This window comes from Perissodus microlepis, chromosome 3, assembly GCF_051167445.1.
Source record: "Perissodus microlepis isolate ML-2025 ecotype Zambia chromosome 3, ASM5116744v1, whole genome shotgun sequence".
Lineage (NCBI taxonomy): Eukaryota > Metazoa > Chordata > Actinopteri > Cichliformes > Cichlidae > Perissodus > Perissodus microlepis.
The window spans coordinates 15,692,149-15,714,819 of NC_140463.1; the positions used below are offsets into that span (position 1 = coordinate 15,692,149).

General features: G+C 37.9%; 2 protein-coding genes across 3 annotated transcripts in view; one reads left to right on the forward strand and one right to left on the reverse strand.

Moving 5' to 3' along the window:
- LOC146390153 (uncharacterized) overlaps positions 1-22,671 on the forward strand; it is a 66,438-nt gene that overhangs the window by 3,757 nt on the left and 40,010 nt on the right. For both annotated transcript variants that reach the window (XM_084923199.1, XM_084923200.1), the window contains exons 2-13: positions 2,380-2,419; positions 2,839-2,941; positions 3,557-3,898; positions 4,229-4,522; positions 10,072-10,203; positions 10,333-10,463; positions 12,728-12,835; positions 17,300-17,398; positions 17,687-17,776; positions 18,859-18,951; positions 19,884-19,958; positions 20,631-20,726. In XM_084923199.1, coding sequence (XP_084779325.1) covers positions 2,848-2,941; positions 3,557-3,898; positions 4,229-4,522; positions 10,072-10,203; positions 10,333-10,463; positions 12,728-12,835; positions 17,300-17,398; positions 17,687-17,776; positions 18,859-18,951; positions 19,884-19,958; positions 20,631-20,726 — 1,554 coding nt within the window. In that variant the 5' untranslated portion in view covers positions 2,380-2,419; positions 2,839-2,847. The remainder of the gene's footprint in view (positions 1-2,379; positions 2,420-2,838; positions 2,942-3,556; positions 3,899-4,228; positions 4,523-10,071; positions 10,204-10,332; positions 10,464-12,727; positions 12,836-17,299; positions 17,399-17,686; positions 17,777-18,858; positions 18,952-19,883; positions 19,959-20,630; positions 20,727-22,671) is intronic.
- On the reverse strand, positions 5,948-9,803 carry LOC146390154 (uncharacterized). Its single transcript, XM_084923201.1, has 3 exons — positions 8,355-9,803; positions 7,810-7,899; positions 5,948-7,414 (listed from the first exon to the last, which is right to left on the reverse strand). Exons 1-3 carry the CDS (start codon positions 8,457-8,459, stop codon positions 7,127-7,129), a joined length of 483 nt encoding a protein of 160 aa, XP_084779327.1. The 5' UTR covers positions 8,460-9,803; the 3' UTR covers positions 5,948-7,126.

Consider the following 22,671-nt stretch of genomic DNA (forward strand, 5'->3'; position numbering starts at 1 on the left):
GCTTCCAAAAATGTAAACACTATACACATTACACACTACAGCAAAACAATTGAAAACACAATGCTCAATTTGTGAGAAGGTTCTTTGTTTCATAACTGCCAATGCATATTTTTAGAAACCATACAGTAACGGATCGTCGTAGATCTCTGCAGAGGATTAGGCATTTATATTTGTGAGTTTCATATGAAGAGTATAAATCTATAGAAAATCCTGCATGTACGTACACTACTGTAACACACCTCAATGCAAAGACAGAATCTATTGCACACAACAGTACTCCTGAAAACATGATCAGGGTGTGAAGTTTTTTTTTTTTTTTTTTTTTTTATTTACGTTATTCACACCACACACACACACCACAATCACTGTGCGGCATCATGTCGCTGAGCTGCATCGGGCCACATCACCTCATCCACATCGCAGGCTATATTGTCTCTTGCCAGGCACCGCGGGAAAAACGCCCTGGAATGGCGAATCCATCCTTGGAAGGCCTCCGCTGGGATGCCCTTAGGAGGTTCTCTCTTGTGCACACAAACGGTAATATTACCCCCCCCGTTGTCCAGGGACCTCAGTGATGGCTCTTTGGCCAATGATGTTATGGCCTCTTTGCCTTCGTTTCTGCAGGTTGAAGCCAGCCTCATCCAGGAAGAGGTACTCATGTGGTCTGGCCATCGCGTCCAACTGTATTATCCTCTGTGAAAATGTGAACGTGCACAGGTGTTCAGAACAACAGTCAATCAGGTAGCACAGTATTGTCCAGAAGTAATGTAGGCCACTGAGCAACACAGTATGTCCACTAACTGTACTGTGAACATGGATGTATACTTACTTGCACATACTCGTAACGTAGGTCTTTGTGTCGCGCATAAAGTTGATATTATCGGCAATGACTTTGTCTCTGATCTCCCGGAGTCTGATGAGGTTGTTCCCACGAACCATATCCACAATGAGGGTTTGTGCCGCTGTAAATATGGCAACCCTCCCACCTCTATGTGGCATTCTTTCAACTCTACAGAAAGAAACATGTGTTGTCAATTGACATGTTTTACAATACAGTCACAACTGATTTGAAACCAATAGCCTACTTTCACAGGTTTGTAAAACTATTGTGACAAAGAAAGCAATCAAGTACAATACCTGTTGTGTTGTCTGAATGCCCTGATAATGGTGGCTATGGTGAACCTACTCAGGTTTGGACGGACTCTTAGTCCTGCTTCAGCCATTGTCATGCCATGGACAATGACTGTTGCATCTGCATCAAATTCCTCTTCCCCTGACGCTGCCTTCATCCATTGTGTTTGTTTGAAACCTTCAGCATACTGTGTACTCTGAACTTGCTTTTATACATGTGGTCATAGCATTAGCAACAGGTGTCTTCAATTTTGAGTCGTTGTGTGTAATGAATGACGCCAGGTGTGTTCATTGTGTTCAAATATTGCTGACTGTGGCAAGCATGTTGCATCACATGAGCTTTCATTTGAGAATATGAGCAGAGTTCTTTTGCAACTTGTGTTTTAGCAAGGAAAGATGTTTAGATTTATGACGAAGGAGGATTGTGTTCTCTGAATTGTGTCTTCATGTGACATGTGTTTATGATATTGGTAAATGATGGCTAGATTTAGTAAATGTGTTTAGACAACTGGTCATTTGGTTTAGAGGACTGGCTTTTGTGTTTTAGCATTTGAGAAAAACTGTAAGTTGGAATAACAGAACTGCATAATCCTAAAATAAAGCATTTTAATCATTTGGCAGTTCTCTACAGGATTGTTTTCTGTTCAATATTTATTTTTTTAGTGTTAGTCAAAATAAATAAATAAATTAACAAAAGTAAAAGCTTTTTCAAGCTCATACCCAGCAAATGTGGACACATGGTACAATGAACCATGATACATATAAAATTTGACCCAACACACTGATATGTTTTTATCACTGTGAAGCATTTATCACTGTGACCCACGCCTCCCCTGCAGCTGAGCCAGGGACCACACCTCCACAGTACATTACTTCCACTAACTGTTTTTTTTGGATTTTCTCTGAGTAATCTGTACTGGGGTAAACCAAATGGACAACACTGTCCGAGCTTTCTTTCTTTTATTTTGTTTTTTACAGTTTAACTCTTACTTTCACATTTCTATAAGATTGTAAGAGATTTATCAGCAAATCTGCTCCCTGCAGCAAAAATACAGCAAACAACTACAAACTCTTTATGAGCTTTATAAGATAACAAAGAAACAGTCCTCACTAACAGTGTTTTTTTTATTGCTGCTGCAGTGTTTATGAAACTTATATGTTACTTAGTAACAGCCTCAAAGTTCACCTACACAAAGACAGTGAAAGCGAAACTATCACTGATCATTTGTACTTGTTTTTCTTTCACAGTAATTCAGTGAGTTGCAGAGAGAGAGAGCACAGTCAACAGGTGCGTTGTCTTCTAAATTTAATGTTGTTATTAATGGGACATGTAGCTTCTGTCTAAAAAACTGTTAAAACCGTTAGAGTTAAACTTGGTTTGAAGAATATAGTCCAAGTGTGAGTTGTTCTGAAGCTTTCATGTAGGTCAGAAAAGTGCATCTATAAACCAGATGTATCTGTAACTTTACAATAGGTGACAGTACTGTAATTGCATAAGGCAGTATAGATAGGATGATCTACACTCTGTGAAGTACTGCTACAAAAAAAAGCACGATTTATGTAGATATGCAAGTTAGATGACAGACAAGAATTCCTCCCAGGAATTCATTTAGTCCTAATTGTACAACTTATGTTACTGAAACACAAAACAGAATTTTCCAGTCAGCAGTGGTTTCTATTGTGTTAATGTTATCTGTCTGTTTTCAGAGCTGCAGGATGGCTCATCAGCAGAATGGACTGTTTCCTCAATCACTGCTCAAAGCTTTCAGTGTTCTGATCTTCATCATTCTCCTAAAGGATGTCTGTAATGGTAATTAATACATAAATAAATATTGTTGTTGTTTTTTGTCATATTTGAAGCACACATTTTAATTATTTATATTTGTGCTTGAAACATGCCAAGATACAGAACAGCTTTTCAGTTTCTGTCAGCAGAGGTATTTGAATAGGATAGGTATACAGTATTATACATCAACATACACTGTACTCTGACACCAACATAATCTTAATAGTTTTAGAATCAGAGAAGATGCTTGTTAGAGACATGGCTGACTGCACAGCTACATCTTGCAGGGAATTGCTGAAACAATTTTAGCCCATTACAAATTCATAGTGATTGTGATATTTAGAATCCATTCATGCTCTTTACTCATCTCATGATCCACTGGCAGAGGCCATGTGATGCTGTTGGCCTCTGCTAGCACCAATTTAGTGTAGACATAAATACATGACAGTTTGAGGTGAATTGTCTCTTAAAGGGAAATAACAACTTGGGGTGAACATAAAAGTTTACAGTTTACATGGATCTAGTCTCCACATCACACCTTTAGGTTGAGTAATTTAAAAAAATATTGTGAGATAATGCTAAAAAAAATCCCTCCTTCTGGTCATTTCTTATTTAAGAATTATGATTACTTGTTTTCAGGTCAGCCTCAGTTGATTGGTCCATCTCAGGTCCTGGTGGCAAGAGCTGGTGATGATGTCATTTTGCCATGTCATCTGGAACCTGCATCCGATGTTTCTGCAAAGACACTGGAGTGGACAAGATCTTCACTTGACCCTAGATTTGTCTACGTTTCACGTGGCAGTCAGGAACTCGAAAAATTAAAAAATCCTTCTTTCAAAGGAAGGACGTCATTGTTTGTTGATGAACTCAAGTATGGAAATATTTCACTGAAAATATCCAAAGTGAAATTTGCCGATACAGGGACATACAAATGCTTTATTCCAGATTTGGAAAAAGAAGCTTTAGTCAAGCTAGTTGTTGGTAAGTAGCTTCATGTTGATGGTCTTGCATTGTATAGTCTTGTCCCTGGGATCATTTGAAAGCTCTTTGTCCTTGCCCATGGTGATGGAGAGGTTGAATTGGAAGAAATTGATTCTGTAACATTTTTTCTGGGCTTTTGGTTGATGGTCTTTTTTCCTTGTTTAAAACTAAGACATGACATAAAAATTTGAGACAGTTCATTTCTTTGTAAGTGACCAAACTTTGAAATTCAGAACTCTATTAGCTTTACTGGTACACAAGTATATTTTTGAATCTTATAATATCATTAATGCCCCTTGACTTTTAAATTTCATTTTTTCTTTTGCTCAGCATCAGCGGCTGCCACCTCACCTGTCATCAGTTTATCAGGGATTGACAAAAACAGAGGAGGAGTTGTGTTACAGTGTGAGTCTGCAGGCTGGTATCCAGAGCCTGAGCTGCTGTGGTTGGACGGTGAGGGAAACCTCCTCTCTGCTGGACCTACAGAGAGCCTCAGAGGTCCTGATGACCTCTATACTGTCAGCAGCAGAGTGACTGTGGAGAAGAGACACAGCAACAACATCACCTGCAGAGTCCAGCAGAGGAACACCAACCAGAGCAGAGAGACACACATACAAGTTCCAGGTTCAAATTACATTATTACATTTATCAGTGGCGGTCCTAGCCTGTTTGCCGCCCTGGGCGAGCACTCCCTCTGACATCCGTGCGCACACACACACACACACACAAAACATATTAAGGATTGTACATTAACATAGAACTGTTGTCAGAACCATAATGAATTTCACCAGAGAAACACACACACACACACACGAAGACAGAGAGAGTATGCATTGTATGCAAACGGCTACCAAACAGCCATCATAATTCGTCATACAATGAGAACAGAACAAATCAACAACTGACAATGACTAATTAATATTAAAATCTGTAACAATGTATTGTTTGGAGTTTAGTCTGTTACTGTTGCTATTTTTACCATTTCTTCTTGGAGCAACTGTAACCCACATTATTTCCTTATTGATTAATAAAGTATTCTGATTGTTTCAGGATGACCTGCCATTATCCAATGACACATCTGCTTACCTGTATCTTTTGCTCGTTTCTCCTCCTCTTCTTTTCTCTTTTTTCTAAACTGAGCACCTGATGGCTTTGAACTTTTCTTGTCCATCTTCCATTGCTTTTAATTTTGCACTCCAGTATGAACACAAATCCCCCAAATCGAGGATCACCACAACATAACATAACACACCTACACCTTAGTTCACAGATTCACTTTGTCTAAGGTTTATTTCTGGGATTTCACACAACCAGGGTTTAAATCATGAATACATAATGGGCTTGGATTTACATCATTATGAATGAAATGTGCTCTATTTGGAAGCAGCCGGCCCCCTCCCCTTTCGACGGGTTGTGTGTGAGACTTTAAATCATCAAACTGTAAATTATAAATTTCAAATTGTTATTGATCCCTTTACCCCGAGTCCTAAAGTGTATATTTATTTCCTTACTCTTCTTATATTTATTGTTTGTTTACTTGCACTGCTGTAACTGGAACCTCGTCGTCTCGTCTCTCTATATACTGGACTGTATGTAGTGGAGATGACAAAGTTTACTTTGACTTCAGCAGCAAGCAGGCGCACCGAGGGCTCGCGCTCACTTTTCGTGTACAGAATTTCGGAAAAACATCGGTGCAAATTATAAGTCCCCCGCCGCCCCGCCCTCTCCTCCCTGTGCCGCAAGCAGCAGGTGCACCTCGCAAACCGTGGGCGCTCTTACTCCCAGCAAATGGGTGATAGAAAACCGATCGGTGCCTATGCCATTCCCAATATGCGCTGGCATGACGTCGGGGCAGCATGAGTACGAGAATTTTTTTTTTTTTTGCCGATGCCCGTGATGCCGCCCCCCACCACGATGCCGCCCTGTGTCGCCCATAGCAAAAACCGCTACTGACATTTATGATAGAAACACTTTTTGAACATCTGAAGTCCAGAATTCTACACTCTAAAAAAAGATCTGCTGGCTTAACGAAAAAAAATTAAGGTAACAATTTGCATGGATCTTTTTAAGTTACTTCAGCTTAGCCACTATAGCGTAAATGCCACAAGAGTTCTCTAGTTAGGCAAACTCTATTCCTTACGTACAAACAACATGATTTGCTTTGTCCTCTACAAGCTTAATTAAGTTGAACCAACTTAATTTTAATTGTTTAAAAATTACTCCATTTAGTTATTAAAACTTATTTTTTTACTTTTATTCTACTCAGAAATATCCATGCAAATTGTTACCTTAATTTTTTTGAGTACTAATAACTTACAATAACTTATAACTTACAATTATACAATAAATTACACATTGAAATTCCAGTTTTATGATCAAACTGTTTATTAGAACACCAGTCCACCATTCCAGACTCATTGACATTTCAATAGCAGACAAAATTGTTGCCTCCATAAAATAAATGACATAAAACACCCCTGTAAATCTGTCTCAAAAAGACTGAACATTTTGACAGTCATGCTCTGATTCAAGTTTGTTTGTGTTAAAGTGATAGTTTAGGTTTTTTTAAGTATGAAGTACATTGTGAGTGTATTACACACAGTAGACAGCAGTCAGCACATTCCTGCCACCGACACGCACGATAGGCTCAGTTTGTTTGTGTGACTTTGGTAAATCTGAACTAACCCGAACTAACACCAAAGTCACCAAATAACACAATTACACTTACTGATCAAGGCAGCAGGAGACCAGCAACTCCTGTGTGCTGTCAGGTAAAATTGCTGTTTTTGTCCATGGACGCTGGTGGGCCAGAGCGATTGAAACAACAAGCAGTAGAACTTCTCTTTCCTCACAGAAAAGGCTGTCTGATAGCAAAATAAAGCAGTAAACATATTCTTGATATAATGTACATTTAAACTGACATCAGTTTTATTAGGATGGAGGCTCATCTTGCATGCCGGTGGCCCCGTCTGCTTCTCCGTAGGTGGAGCTTACTGACTGCCATCTACTGTGTGTAATACACTCACTATACATATGTACCTCATACAGCCTCACTTCAAAAGACCCGAGCTGTCCTTTTAAAGTGCATTATTTTGAACTAGGTGTACTTAATGCTCAACGCTCAACTTTACACCTACTGCCTACTGTACAGTATGTAACACAACACATTGCAAACAACAGTGGAACATTTCCCGTTTAATTTGAGGATAGCCTCACTCTTCACATTTTTTAGTACAACAGTTTACTTTTTAGTGACATTACCTTAGGACTGGCTTTCAGATCATCCAGCTCGAGGAATATCTTTTGAAACACTTCAAAAGTGTTTTTCAGTTCTTTTGGGTAGCTGAGGTTGAGTGCATATATCAGCCCCATTAGCAAGGCACAGGCTCTGGGTACATCCAGGTCTGCTAGGACTTCTGTTCCTTCAAGTATGATCCTTGCGCTGGCTGGATCAGACGTTGTGGCACCTCTGGTTACAATCTTCATCACTTCATTGGTAATATCCCCGCCACCATCCTGGTAGGTCAGAATCAATATAAATGTTTTAAGTAATCATACTTATACATGAGAGTAACACAAAATAGGGCTGCAACTAACAATTTTCTCGATTATCTGATTAGTTGTTTGGTCCAGAAAATGTCAGAAAATGGTGAAAAATGTCAATGTTTCTCAGAGCCCAATATGATGACCTCAAATGTCAAACATATTCAGTTTGCTGTCATAGAGGAGTAAAGAAACCAGAAACCATTCACATTTATGAAGCTGAAACCAGAGAATTTGGACTTCTTTTTCTAAAATAATTACTCAAACCGATCAATCAATTATCAAAATAGTTGCCGATTAATTTAGAAATCAATTAATAATAGATTAGATCGTAGCTCTAATACAAAGTATAGTCATGTCTGATTTACCTGCTCTTTGAAGAGATCCTCCTCCTTTTCCCTGAGATACACCACTAAGCCACGGATAGCGACCTCTCGCCTTCTCTCCACAGAATCGTCCTGTGAATAAGAAAAAGAGTGTCGAACTGCTCTTCGAGGAGGATGGGTTTTTGATAATTACATCCAAAAAAAAAAAAAAAAAAAAAGGATTGACTTTATATGGCCTGAACTGTACCAATTATAGATTTCCAGTGATAATCAAAATAATGAATTGATCATTTCAAAGAGCCATTTCTCTGAAATGATCAATTCATGAACTTGAAAAATCCAGGTAACAAATAGAAAAACTGCAAAATCTTGCAAATTACTCTGCCAATCATGATCCACATCACCTATAATTTGTTTTATTATTAAGTATTTATAGTTTTAATTGATATTTGTGCCTCAAGCTCTAAACAATAATTTGACATAGTTGAGTTGTAAACAGCTACCTTTTAAGACTCAATATCACCTATTGGAAAAAAAAAAAAGTGGATTATCCTATTTGAAATAAACTACATTTCATTCATTCATACCTCTAGCAGCATGTTCTGGATGCGCCGAATGCGCATTTTTGCAGCCCCTCCTCTTGAGAACAGCAAGGACATTATTTTCTGAGAGTACTGGTCCAGCTTTGCCATGAATGTTGTCTCCGGGTTAACAGTGGTGATCCTTTTGAATTCTTGGTTTATCTGTATAAAAAAAAAGGCACAAATAGGCACAACATGTTAATGTATACAATTTACTTTAAAAGAATACATACTGCAAATTATCTTATGGAAAAATATTTACCTGAACTGCATCAAAAAGAGCAGGCCATCTTTCTTTCAGGTCATTGATTTTTGGTGCTTGATTGAGGCTGTAGTACAAACAACTTGTGCTACATCAGCATTACAGTAAATTTTAATTCATTGTTTTTGAATATTCAAGATGAAAAACAAGAAAAATGCTTGTAAACTACTGCAAAGAAATGGGCAAACTACACGCAATCAATATTCACGCTTTTTTAACTATAGTCTTTAGTCTAATCATTATCTCACAGGAAATCCTTATGACATTAAAAGTTAAAACTATGTATATTATTTTTAGTGTTGAGTTTCTCCTAAAAGTTGCTTTATGTTTCCAAATCAAAGATATTTTTTCTTAAGTGATACAACTGCGCTTATGTATCTGCAGTTAACACCCAAAAGAGCAAAATTATATTTTATGTGCTAATGCACACTCAATGTAATGTCATTAAAACAACTAGTTTATGAATGTTACTTAAGATCTTTCCTGTGGCGTTTCTACAACATGGCGTTCGCTTCCTCGCCCGCGTTTTTTGACTGAACTTTGACACAGGCTGTTCTTCAGCTAGGGCTCAATTAACAAACTTCAATCTCACATAAAAATAACTCTAGGACTTAAACATCAAAATGCATCGATGTTAAACCGAATGTATACTCAGTAACCTACATTTGTTTAGTCATGAATGTAAAACGGCCCAGCCTTTTGCTGGTCAAACCTTCATCAACGCTGCAACGATTTCAAAGTAGAAAGAAGAAAAACGTGTATTACCCTGTCTTTGCAGAGTTAAAACTACTGCTACAGAAGCTCAGTGTCAATTAACACCATTTGGCTGCCACCGTAAAACAAAACTTAACAAAGACTAATGTTACGGTCGAATTACTTCACAAGTTAGCCAGAAGTGTAACGTTACTAGCTTATCACCACCACTCGCCGAGGAAGAGTTTAGTGTTGTGTAAAAAGGATTTCTTGCAGTGCGTGTTGATAGAGTTAAAGTTAGAGTTATTAGCTGCTGTGAATAAAACAAGGCAAAAAAAATTGTACTCACCACAAAGCTTTAACGTTTGATAACGTTCCGTACAAAATGGCGCTTCTCCGCTTTCTCTCTTTGCCTCCGTTTCTTTCGATCAGTGGTCTGAGAGCACAACATGTCCGAGCAAGTCAGCCTTGTACTCCGCTTTTAAAGGACGCTTACGAGATTTTTAAGTTGTATTAACTGAATACACTTTCATGTTAAGTTAACACAGAAATGTCTGTTCAAAATCGATATATTACTGAGCTAAGACTGTTTTCTTTATTTTCATTTCGACCAACTCATTAAATTAAGTTATCAACTGATTACAATGTGTACATGCAACAAACTTAATTTTTTATGCAGAAAAAGCTATTGATTTTAAGCTTTACTTACTAACCCCATGAATCATTTTTTTAGAGTGTAGAAATGTGTTTTGTTTTTTACCATTTCAGAGGATTTCTTTGAGATCCCGTCCAGTTCTTCAGCTGTCATCATCGGTTTGGCTGTTAGTTTGGCTCTTTGCATCATGCTGTTAATTTTATCAGCTGTTGTTCTTTTACGTAGGAAGAGGAAACACATGATGAGTAAGTCGCTGATTAATTATTATTTTTCACTACTATAAATCAATGTTTTCATTGAGACTCTGATGAGAGGTTTAATATTTTAATCCAAGTTCGGGCATTTCGTTCTTATTTAATTTTAATTTCAAAAAGAGAACAACAGAAGGCCAAAGGATCAGACTGACTCAGGAGATGCTAAAGGTTCCTCTGAAAAGAAAGCCAGAGAGACACAGCAACTCAATACCAGCAGCTGTTCTACCAAAACTGAGAAGCAGACTTCATGCGTGAGTAGATAAACACAAATAAGTTAAATATCAAAATGTTTACTGTTTTTCAAAAATTAAATTAAATACTAATCAGGATTTCACAATAAAACTACCTGAAATAATGCTCAACAGAAAAAGAAAAACACTGGACACGGTTATCACACAGACATTATGTACATTATGTGCCTTATGTGCTATACTAGAGTGAGTAGAAAGAGTTCTCTTTTGATATTAAAGGAATGAAGCAGAAATAATGTGAAAACATCAGTGTGTTTTCATTTATCATTATCAGATTACTACTTCAGTAATGTCACCACAGTCTCTGTTTTAGTAAAAATGTTGCTACTGATGAAGTTATTTTATATAATCAAGCTTTTCTTGGACTTTAGGTGATGACAACACACATCACCAACAAAGACAATAGGCGTGCTCATTAATAAAAAAAAAAAAAACATATTGATTTAAAAATACAACCCACAAATGAAAAACAAGTTTTTCTACCGTATCATTGTGTTTTATGTCATATGTGCAGATTTATTGATTGTGGCTTTAATCAGTGTTGCGCTCATGCTGTAATTCACCTTACACTTTAAAGTAATGTGTTACATTATTTATTACCTGGAGTAAGTAATCCATTACACTGTGTTGTATTAGTTTTGTGTTACTCCATAACAAACCCCGAAATGCACCTTCAGATAATTACCATTGATAATATAAACCTTAAGAGTACAATCCCACAGACTGACATAAATCTTCATCCTAATGACACCAGAGGTGACAAGGTCCAGACATTCTGTTCATAAGTAGAAATACAAACACTAGTGTTAAAACATACTCAGTAAAAGTTGAACTACTGATTCAATTTCTTTACAAGTAAAAATGAAAATGTACAGACTCTGAAACGTACTCAGAGTAAAAAAGTAAAAGTAGCTCTTTGGACGTTTCTACCAGTTATTTTTGTGCAAAGCTAACTAATAATAATAATAATAATAATATCAGTAAATGGGAATACAAACATTAATTCACTGTAAATTTTAATTCTAATAAATGTAATTAGCTTGAATTACTTAAGTAGAGATTGAGCGACAAAAAGAAGAAAAAAAGCTCTATTTTCTGTTGCCTCCATTGTAGAGGGAAACTTTTCCTCTGAACAGAAGATGAGCAATAAAGATGTTAAAGTGGGATTTCTCCATCTCCGAGTGAAGTTAGCTCTTTCTTTTCAGTGTCTGTGAAAAACAGCAGCTGGACCTTTAAGAGGACATGAAAGCTGCACATATAAAGGCTAATTTACACACTGAGCCCTCAAACACTGACATAGATGTAACTGTGAAGCTGGATTTAAGAAATAAGTGCTTAAAGTTTTAAAAACATGTTTAGCGCCATCTTCTGTCAGTACGGAGCATGACGTCACGTGGTTGGTTGCAGTTGATAGACTTACATTATTCTATGTTCGCTAACTAGTGAGAGAATCGAGAACTGAGAGGAAAATAACGACAGTAAAACTAAAAATCAGTTCAAGAGGATCACATTTGGGTTTGTAAAGCACTTTATAAATGAGGACTGGAGGAGAGCGAGTCTGTGTCACGTGACAGGCGGGTCACATGACTGACAAAAACGGATTTTTCCTCTGGCTGAGTGCACCGAGCTGTGCAGCCAGCTGCTGCCATCAGCGCTATTTCACAACATAACAGCCACTACATGCACATCACAGCACAAATATAACAAGTTTCTTACCGAAGCACGATCGGGAATCTCATCAAAGTAGGTCAATGTGTGGGAAGGAAAACAGCGGAAGCTCCAGGAAGAGATGCCACAAAAAACTTTAACTCCTGACTATGAACTCAGTTTTGCCTCTGGTATCTATTTCATCTGATTTTATGCAAAATCTCCGTGTGATTAATAAACAAACAGCGTTGCCTTTCACATGTTAGAGCTTATGCTCAAAGCAATTTGATGTTTGAAGTGACCTGAAATAATAACTCAGTTTTGTTAAACCAAAAGTAATAATGAGCCCGTTTTGTGTGACAAAGTCATGTGCTACCCCCCCCCCCCCCCCCCCCCCCCCGCCCCCACACACACACACACACACACACTTTAACCCCTGACTTTGGCACGTGTCATCTGTATTTATGCGACATCCTCATCCTGGCTCAAATTGGTTTGATGTTTGGAGGCTCAAAGTGATGAATATCCAATGCGCAATAACTAAAGTAAACTTAAAAAGTTCTCAGAAAAATAAATACTCAAGTAAAGTTGTACTTTGTTTGTCTGCCATCTCTCAGTTGCCAATAACTTCAAGGAGGAAACTCCTGGAGGAACAAGGGAGGAGGGAGGAGGAACAACAGAGGAGGGAGAAAGCTGAAAAGAACCTGCAGGACATTAAAGCAAAGGTTCGTATTTGTTATTTATTTGTCATATGTGAGTTTGTGTTCCTATTAAATGTCTCTTTATCTCTGTATTGTAAAGAGTTATGAAAGAGATTATTTTGTTTATTTGTTAACAAATGTCTGAAACAGACAAAGAAAGTACTGACTTGCAGAAATGTAGCAACTTTCTTCTTTCATTTAGTTATTTCATTTATTTATGATTATAGAATAGAATAAAATAGAATCGCCAGTTTGTTGTCATTCGGAACAGTTAGTGCACATCAGAATGAAATTCCAGTGCATTTACTCATCATCGAATATAAAAATAAATAAAGCAGCAGGTAGCACAGTGCATGGTGGGGGTGGGTGGAGTCTCTGATGATGTTATGGACTCTGCTCCTGGATGGATGGAAGAGAAGTCCTGATGATCTTCTCTGCAGTGATTTCGTCTCTGAGGCCTTGAAGCTGTCAACAGACACAGCTGCTCAGCACACTTTTGATGCTGCCTCAGTAGGAAGTGGAGATGATGGAGGAGAAAGCTGTGCTCTCCTCATCCAAAATGCAAAGTGCAGAGACTGCCGAGACTGTTTAATCAGTGCTGTTTAATGACCATTCCAGGCTGTCAGTTATCTAAAACCGTGAAACATGGCACAGTGGCATGGTGGTTAGCACCATTTCCAAGAAGCAAGAAAGTCTTGTGTTCAAATCCACCATCTGGCTGGGATTTGCATGTTCTCCCCGTGTCTGCACGGGTTCTGTCCAGATAATCTGGCTTCCTACCACAGTCCAAAGACTTGCAGTTAGGGAGGTTAGGTTTACAGATTACTCTGAATTGCTCATAGATGTGAATGGTTGTCCTCCTCTGTGTTTATTGAGGAGTAATAGGTGAGGGGTGGTGTAGGTTCAACAGCTAACAAGATGGTGTGTCGGTCAGAACACAGGAAGGAGGACAAGAGGCTTCCACTTTGCTGAACTGTCACAGTCAGCTGGTTTATCGTCACTTCAATGCTCAATGTTGCCAATAGTCTGTAGTAAATAATAAGTTGCCGTTTGACCAAATATATTACAGCAACACTGGTTCAACTAATATAAACTCAAAATATAAAGTAAGATAAAGTTACACATCCATCTATCCATATAATGTCCATGACATAATATATAAACCAATAAATATTACATTACTGGGTTCAAACATACAGAGAACTCAGATTAAACACAGTGGTAACGTCATACTACAAGCAGAGACATTCACCGTCTCTAACCATCATTAAATGCGCCATCGTGTGGCTGAATAAAATTACTACACTATGGCGGCACATGCCTTATTCACCACATGAAAACGCGCTATAGCCATTGTTCCCTCTAAGCTGCGCGCATGTGCAATTGCGCACTGCTGGCAGGTCTCTGCGCACAAAAAAAATCTAACCTGAATTGAAATTAAAATAAATACTTTAACAATTCATTCTGTTTTCCAATGTCAGTCAGTAAGTGACCGGTGACTGGCTGCTCCAGCCAATAATGCAATTCACATTCGCATATGCGCAGCTAATCAACGTCGTTGACAGGCTATGACAGCATCCTTATGTGCCGACACTGGTGTTTTAGCTAGCAGAGCGGCGTGGCTGATGTGGACTGAAGCCACGTTAATGACAACGTGCAAAACCATTGGAGATGTGAGCAGGACAGACGAACAATTGACGGAAAAAGTGTGGACTTTATACCAGTTTTTAAATTGTGTTGATAGGCCACGTAAAACCAGAGTTATGATAAAAATATCTGCAATATTTGTTTTTTTCCCCTGAATACTATCGTTGTTTATATATACTATAAGGAAAGCGCTCAAAGGCACTCTCCGCCTGTGAGCAAAAACAAAACCAAAAAAAAAAACCTACTCTTTCCTATTGGTGGGAAAATGTACCATGTCGACCAATCAAAAAATGATATAGCAACATGGTATTTAGATGTTTAGGAAGGGGGGAAGTTTGACGGCGGTGTTTTGAGATGTGAGAGATTTGCGACGTTTAGCGTGTTTGGAGGCTAAAGTTAGTGTGTTGTCTTGTGTAGTTAGTGTGTAGTGTAGTCAATAGTTTTGTTGTGTGTGTCAGAACAATGAGGCGACTGCTGAATGTTACAGGAGTGATACATCTCCTGTTGTCAGGCCTGCAGGTGTCAGGCTGTTGTTCTCCTTTATCTCATAGTGGACAGAAATTATTTTTTGGAGTGGCACAAATAATTTGTGTGGCATCAAATTTGATGCAGAACAGCTGATTGTTCTGTAAATCTCATTTACATTCAATATTACCTTATTGTTAGGGCTGTTTTTTTTTGTTGTGCATCTGCACTTTATTGTTGCCAATGTCTACGCATGGGACAGTGTGAAACGTAATTTCAATTCCTTTGTATGGCAAGTACATTTGAAGAAATTGACAAATAAAGTTTTCTAACTTCTAACTTCTAACTTCTTCTAAATAGCTTGAAATGTTTATCTAAAAAAACACCTTGGCTGCATTTTTAGGTAAACAGCTGCAAAAAACTTTGTTTGCAAAACTCAGTAACTTTTTTGAAGAAGTAACTATATAATTAATTGCCCAGCATTGGTCATTATTTGCTGTATTTTGCAGACAGAGAGTTACAGGATTCTCTCCCAGACCACAGACTCATAATACAAGTCAGAGCTTTATAAAAAAAGAAAAAAGAAAGTTGTGTTTTCAAAGTTGGAGTTCAAGTTATTTTTACTTACAATAGTGTTAACATACTACACAGGTCATGAACAAGATTTGTTTTTTTTAATTTTCATCGTAAGTGGGCTAATTAAATTAGCCCTTAATTAACCCTTTAAGACCTATCATAGAACCAAGTCCGCCAGAGCTTATATTATATTTTTACATGCTGTAGTGCCATTTTTGGGAGCATTTCAAGTTGCTATACATCATTACAACCATTATAGCCCAAATTTTAATAATATGTCTGCATTAAGTGCATAGAAATTACATAAATTGCAAGAAAGTGCAAGTGAAAGTGTTATGAACAGCTGATCGGATCGGCAAAGCGTGTTTCTGGAATATTATGTTTTTGTTGCTGCAAGTGCTTTTTATGCAGTTTTTGCAAAGCTATATATGGAAGGAAACTGTGACCAAGGACAAGCTGATGGCATAAGATGTAAGAACAACTCCTCCGGTTTCATATGCAAAAAAAATTATTGTGCTAGCTTACGCGGTTGCAGAGCTACCGGGATTTAAAAATAGTTTTGCAAAACAGAGCGTGCCGCTCTGACCGGTTTTAAAGGGTTAAAAGTAGTCTAACATAAATGTAAATGCTGTTCATATTTTAATAAACCATGTAACTTGGATGGATTCGATACTGGCGTGACCACAGTGCACATGTTTAATGTTGCTCACAGTGGTCCAAGGGATCGCTCAGGGACTTTGTGTGTTTGCTCAGACATATGAAAAATTAGAGGGAACATTGGTTATAACTCAGTCGAAAGTAATTCAAGCCACGGTAAAACTGGAGTTTGCAAATAAACATATTTAAGGTAACTTACTTTCAGGCATTATCTTAACACTTGAAGTATCACTGTGAAGGATTGCAAACAGGAACACAGCTTACATCATGAGGTGATAACCAAAAACTGACCCAGAAGTACCCTCTCTCCCTCTGGAGCAGCAGCACAGCACATCAAACTTATGCTTACGTCATTTCCCATAACCTCACTCAGAACAATATTTCAGGAACATAAAATCTCAGAGCCTTTTATACAGTATTAGCCCTGTGATAGACACCTGACCTCTCCAGGGTCTCTATTTATTTACAAAAGGCTAACACATAGAAACAGACAACCATTCACACTCACGCCTACGGGGAATTTAGAGTTACTAATTAACCTATCGCCACTAACTGTATGTCTTTGAAAAGTAGGAAGAAGCCAGAGTACCTGTAGAGAACGCACACAAACACGGGGAGAACATGCAAACTCCACACAGAAAGACCCCGGCCTGATGCTGTGTGGCCTGATGGTGGAATTGAACTCAGGACCTTGTTGCTGTGCGGCAACAGTGCTAACCACCATGATTGCTTGGGTTCTCTCCGGGTACTCCGGCTTCCTCCCACTGTGTGGGTGCCAATGGTTGTCTGTGTCTATGTGTTGGCCCTGCGACAGACTGTCGGCCTGTCCAGGGTGTACCCTGCCTCTCACCCTAAGACAGCTGGGATAGGCTCCAGCCCCCCCTCGACCCTGGGAAGGATAAGCGGTAGAGAATGGATCGATAGTTTTCTTGCGTTTGTGACTGTAAATAAAATAATTTACTTTCTTTATAAATTACTCTGTACAGTCTGTATCATTAAAAAGACACCAAACAGATTGAGTAAGGGGACACAATGGTTGGAAACATGTTGCTCACAGTGTGAAACTTCAATAGCTTTGTCACTTTTACCAACAAAGTGCTGCAGAAACATCAACATCTGTCTGTCTGTGTTTCTTTCTGACAGATGATCAAATCTGAGATAGAGAAGACTGAATTCATTCAGAAGCTGATTCAGACACTTCTTACACTGGACTCAAAGCTCAGCATCTCTCAGCAGACAGAGGTAAACATGGACACATGTGATGCTGTCATCCTCCCAATGATCACAGACCTGTGCACTTATATTCCTGCAGTTTTGTCCAGCAGCAGTTTCTGTGTCATTAACCAAACACAACTTTGACATCCAACAATCCAAGATTTTTCACGTCATCCCACAACAGTTAATGTTGTTAACATCATGCTCCCTTATATTTACATCATACAGCTTTAATCTGACTCTGGTTGTGTTTCATTATTGTGTCTTAAACATGAACATTTCTTCCTTCTGCTCTTTCTTCATGTAACATTTCAGCTGCAGTCAGAGAAGATTACTGAAAACATCAATCAGCTCCAACAAACATTAGATAAACGGAAGAATCAGCTGGAGAACAAAAATCCAGAGGTTTGTCTTTCAGTTATAAACATTGTGATTTTGCTGATTTAACTCTCTTTGTGAATCGTATAATTGTAAACATCAGTATTTACTCACCATCAGACTGTACAATATAAGTAAACTAATCTAAATCTAAAGGTCTTAAATATGAGAAAAATAATTTATGATATGCAAACTGTGGATCTCAGTAAATGAACACAGTCACCTCCTTTACAGAGATTTTATGGATGTAGGAAAAATAGGATGACACATGTAAAAAATTCTCCACAGCAAAGAAGAAAAAGTCTGTTGTGAAATCAGAGTGTTTGATATGCAGGAATCTACCAAAGCTGAATAATTTTTTTTATTTATTTTTGTGGGGTTTTTTTTTAAACTGAGAGCATTTTCTGCTTCTGAGTTTTCGCGGGACCCCAGTCGCGTGTCATCACTTCTCCACTGACTTTTCATGTAAACCTGACGCTCTGGTCGTGTCTAACGCATTCACTGTGAACACACCGTTAGAGTTTGTGCATTTATTTTTGATCTAAATGCTGCCGTATTCACATGGGGCAGCACAGAGGCAGGGATAGCTCAGTAGGTAGAGTGGTGGCCCCATGATTGGAAGGTTGGGGGTTCGGCTCCACCGAACATCTACCCTGAGGTACCCTTGAGCAAGGTACCGTCCCTACACACTGCTCCCCAGGCGCTGCATTGGTGGCTGCCCACTGCTTCACTGGGTGAATGGGTTAAATGCAGAGGAGCAATTTCCCTACGGGGGAAAACAATTAGAAAATGATATGATGATCTATGATGCTGGCTTCTTGTGTTGTCATGGCAACCCACACAAGCATTTCAACTACAAGGTTAATAGATGATTATAAAATACCCATAGCTGTGAATGGTTGTTTGTCTCTGTGTTAGCCCTGCGATAGACTACTGAGCTGTCCAGGGTCTCCATTTATTTACAAATAATTCTTCATGTATTAGTTTTTATATATTCTATTACATTTACATAATGCAGCTTTTATTTACAGCCTTAACTTGACTCAGGTTGTGATTTCATTATTGTGTCTTAAACATGAACATTTCTTCATGTAAAATTTCACCTGCAGTTAGAGAAGAATACTGAATTCATCAAACAGCTCCAGGAGGTGAAAGTAGCAGCAGAGGACCTGAAGAAGCAGTTGGAGAACAAAAATCCAGAGGTTTGTCTTTCTGTTAACATTGAGAAATTGCTGATTCAACTTATGAATAGTATAATTGTGAACATAAGTATTTATTCACCATCAGACTGTACTATATAAATATATTAATTTAAATCTAAAGGTCTAAAATGAGAACTCAGTAAATGAACACAGTAACCTTCACTTTAAGGAGATTTTGAGGATGTGGGAAAAATAGGATGACACATTGTAAAAAATGCTCCACAGCAAAGAAAAAAAGTCTGTCATAAAATAAGTTAATATGTTGGAAACTACCACAGCAGAATATTTATTTGGTCTAATGTTCATTTATTTTTTTAAACTGGCAGCATTTTGTGTTGTTGAAATTTGAACTTATTTCATATTAAATATTGACTTTATCACACACCTGATCAAACAGCACTGAGTGAAGTGAGATTTAAATCTTCTGTTTATTGTTACGTTTGATGTGATTAACTGTGTGTGAAGAGACAAAGACAAGAGTGAGAATATTGCTCAGGTTCATTTCATTAAAGACACATTACTGTATCCTTGTAAAAGCTGTGGTTATGTTTAAGTTCATTATTATTCTACAAACCTTAAACTGACAACAAAAATAAATGTGCTATTAGGCTGTAGAGTATATGAGACTTGTGTGGTTGAAGGTCATAAGCTGGAGCAGAGTAGCACAGAGTAGCACTAATCCTCAGTAGTTGTGTTTAAATAAAATGTCTAAGAAATAAAGTGATTTTAGTTTTTGTGTGTTTATGACTGTAATTAAAATCATTTAGATTCTTTACATATTACTCTCTACAGTCTGTATCACTGAAAAATAAACACCAATCAGGACACAATGGTTGGAAACATGTTGCTCACAGTGTGAAGCTTCAATAATTTTGTCACTTTTATCAACAAAGCGCTGCAGAAACATCAACATCTGTCTGTCTTTCTGACAGATCATCGTATCTGAGAACGAGAAGGATGAAATCATTCAGAAGCTGATGAAAACATTTCCTACACTGGAATCAAAGGTCAGTGAAAGCACCGCTCAGAAGACAGAGGTGGGGGTGGGGTGTGTGGGGGTGTTATAATGCTGAATTTGTATGTGACTGTGTCCTCCAGATGTGTAAAGCTCAGGTGAAGAGCAGAGGACATAGTTACTTATTACTGATTACTTCTCCAAAAAAGTAAACCTGTTATATTACTCGTTACTTGAAAATGTAATTGGATTACGCGTTATTGCCCATCTGTGCTCAGCACACTCTCTGAGTACTCGTCCATGAATGTTGTCCTGCTGCCTTTCATACACTCACTCTCCTCAGAGTTTTACAGACATCAGTCACTCTGAGATTCAGTGTTTTCTCATCAGGGTGAAGACTGTCTGTTATTGCAGGGTGTTGTTGTTGGTTGAAAATGTACAGAGAAATTTGTTGAGTTCATTGAGACGGTGTGTGTTGTTGTCACACATACTTGCTTCTTATATGAAAACTCTTAATTTAAGACAAAGCTTAATTAATTTACTTATAATGAAATTCAAATACAGTTATTTCTGTAGGTTCTCCATTCTTCAGTTTATATCATATCAAACTTGTGATTCCATATAGTACTTAATTTGTTGACTCTGTGTAACCACTCACATGTTATAACAAAAAACATAAAAACGTACTTTTGTCTTCTCTGTCTTTGTTTCTCTTTAATTGCAGCTTTATGGAAACATCAGTCAAGCCCAGCAAGAGAAACAGAAGATGGAGAGAGAAATGGAGAGACTGAACAATGAGCTCTACTCCAGAAACCAAGAGGTTCATTTTTTATACACTAACTTCCTGCATTTACATGACTACCATGTTTAATCAGATCTCTTTCTCTGGTGATCGAAACACTCTGAAGAAAAATTCAGAAATTCTGATTTTATATAATTCATTGAAAATAAGCAGAGCTGTACTGATTATAATTTTTTAGGCTGATTTATCTGCTGTTTGCAGTGATGCTGTGATTAACTGTCATTTATTGACAACAATCTTTATTCTGTTGTATTCTCCGTGCTTGAAGGTGTTTATTTTCATTTTTTTTTCCAGGCGTTGCCTCATAGATTTGAAACATAAATTCAGGAACTCGTCTACAAATGTTGTCGTAGTTGCTGTAGGACATAACTGAACAGCAAAATGACCGAAGAACGTGGCAACCTCGTTCTTTGTGTATTTTTTATTTAGGAATATGTTGATCTCCAACTATTTGTCACTGAGCAGACGTGGGGCTTAAACATGATGATGTTGATCAAGGAACTGACCTCACAGCCCATTGTTCCTTCAGTGGTGCTACTATTAGTCATTATGCAAATGTACTGTTTATAAGATTTGGGGAAACCTGCAGTCACCTGAGACTGAAGAAGTCACTTGGATGACTGACAAAAGGTTTCTCCCACTGAAAACTTACCTGGATGATTGAGCATGCGTAGGGACGATGAAACAAAGGCAAAAGACAAAAAATGCTTTTATGTTTTTACATTTAATTCTGACACTGATGCTTTACTGACCAACACAAGACACCAAAATTTTGTTATTTTGTTTATTTGACACCAAATGTCTCTAAAAGTAACTGTTTCTATATATTGAACAAGATTATAATTCATGTTTACATCCAAAGAAAGTGCTGACATGCAGAAACTCATCATCTTCCTTTTTTCATTTCTATCAACACTGTTAATTTAAAATACTCAATTAACTATGAACTAATAATGAAATGCAAATGAATGTGTTTCTTTGGGATCGTAGTTTTGTAATTTATATCATAGCAGGCTCTTAATTCTATATAGAACTTAATTTATTATTTTTATGTATGAATGTGTGGTTGTATTGTGTAATCACACACATGTGTGTTTCCTTCCATTGTTGCAGTTTCTGTATCATTGACCACAAAAGCACTTATAAATCCACCTTATACACATTTTTCAGATCGTCCCACAACACTTCATGTTGTTAAAATCAGGCTACATCAGCTCACTTATATTTACATAAAATAGCTTTGATTTAATCTCTTTGTATAAAGCTATCAGAATAGAACAGAATCACCACTTTATTGTCATTCAGAACAGTTGGTGCACATCAGAATGAAATTGTGGTGCATTTACTTGTCATCAGACTGTAGAATATAAATAAATCAATAAAAATAAGTCTAAAGGTTTCCAATATAAAAAAGAGTCTTGGATGAACGTGTAACAATATATTAAAAGAAATGTTATTAGGATTATGAAATATTTTTAGTGGCAAAGAAAAGCTGTGCAGGACCTTTAATATATTGAACAGCAATAACAGCAACAGAAAAGTGTACAACCATCATTTCAGCCATGAAATGACACAGCTGTAAATATAGAGTCATGGGGGACAGAGGGGAGGGGGAGGCAGTCAGGGTTGGTGGTTGGTGTGCTGATGGTTGGAGAATGAAACTATTGTAACATCTGGCTGTCCTGGTCCTGATGCTGCTAAACCTCTATCCAGAGGGCAGCAGGTAGCACAGTGCATGGTGGGGGTGGGCGGAGTCTCTGATGATGTTATGGACTCTGCTGAGACAGCATCTGTGCTCAACTTCCTGGATGGATGGAAGAGAAGTCCTGGGAGGAAGCAGGAAGCTCAGACACTGCTGAGACTGTTTAACCAGTGCTGATGTGTTTGGTGACCAGTCTAACTTCTTAGTTCTCTGCACCCCCAGAAAGTTGACACTGCTGACTACCTCCACAGCTCTGTTGTC

Bases quoted from the DNA above. Each gene is read 5' to 3' on its own strand.
- LOC146390154 (XM_084923201.1), bottom strand. From the start codon at position 8,459: ATGGCAAAGCTGGACCAGTACTCTCAGAAAATAATGTCCTTGCTGTTC. The intron at 7,900-8,354 runs GTATGAATGAAT...TCTTATTCACAG, and splicing joins TCCAGAACATGCTGCTAGAG to GACGATTCTGTGGAGAGAAG. The intron at 7,415-7,809 runs GTAAATCAGACA...CTGACCTACCAG, and splicing joins AGGATCTCTTCAAAGAGCAG to GATGGTGGCGGGGATATTAC.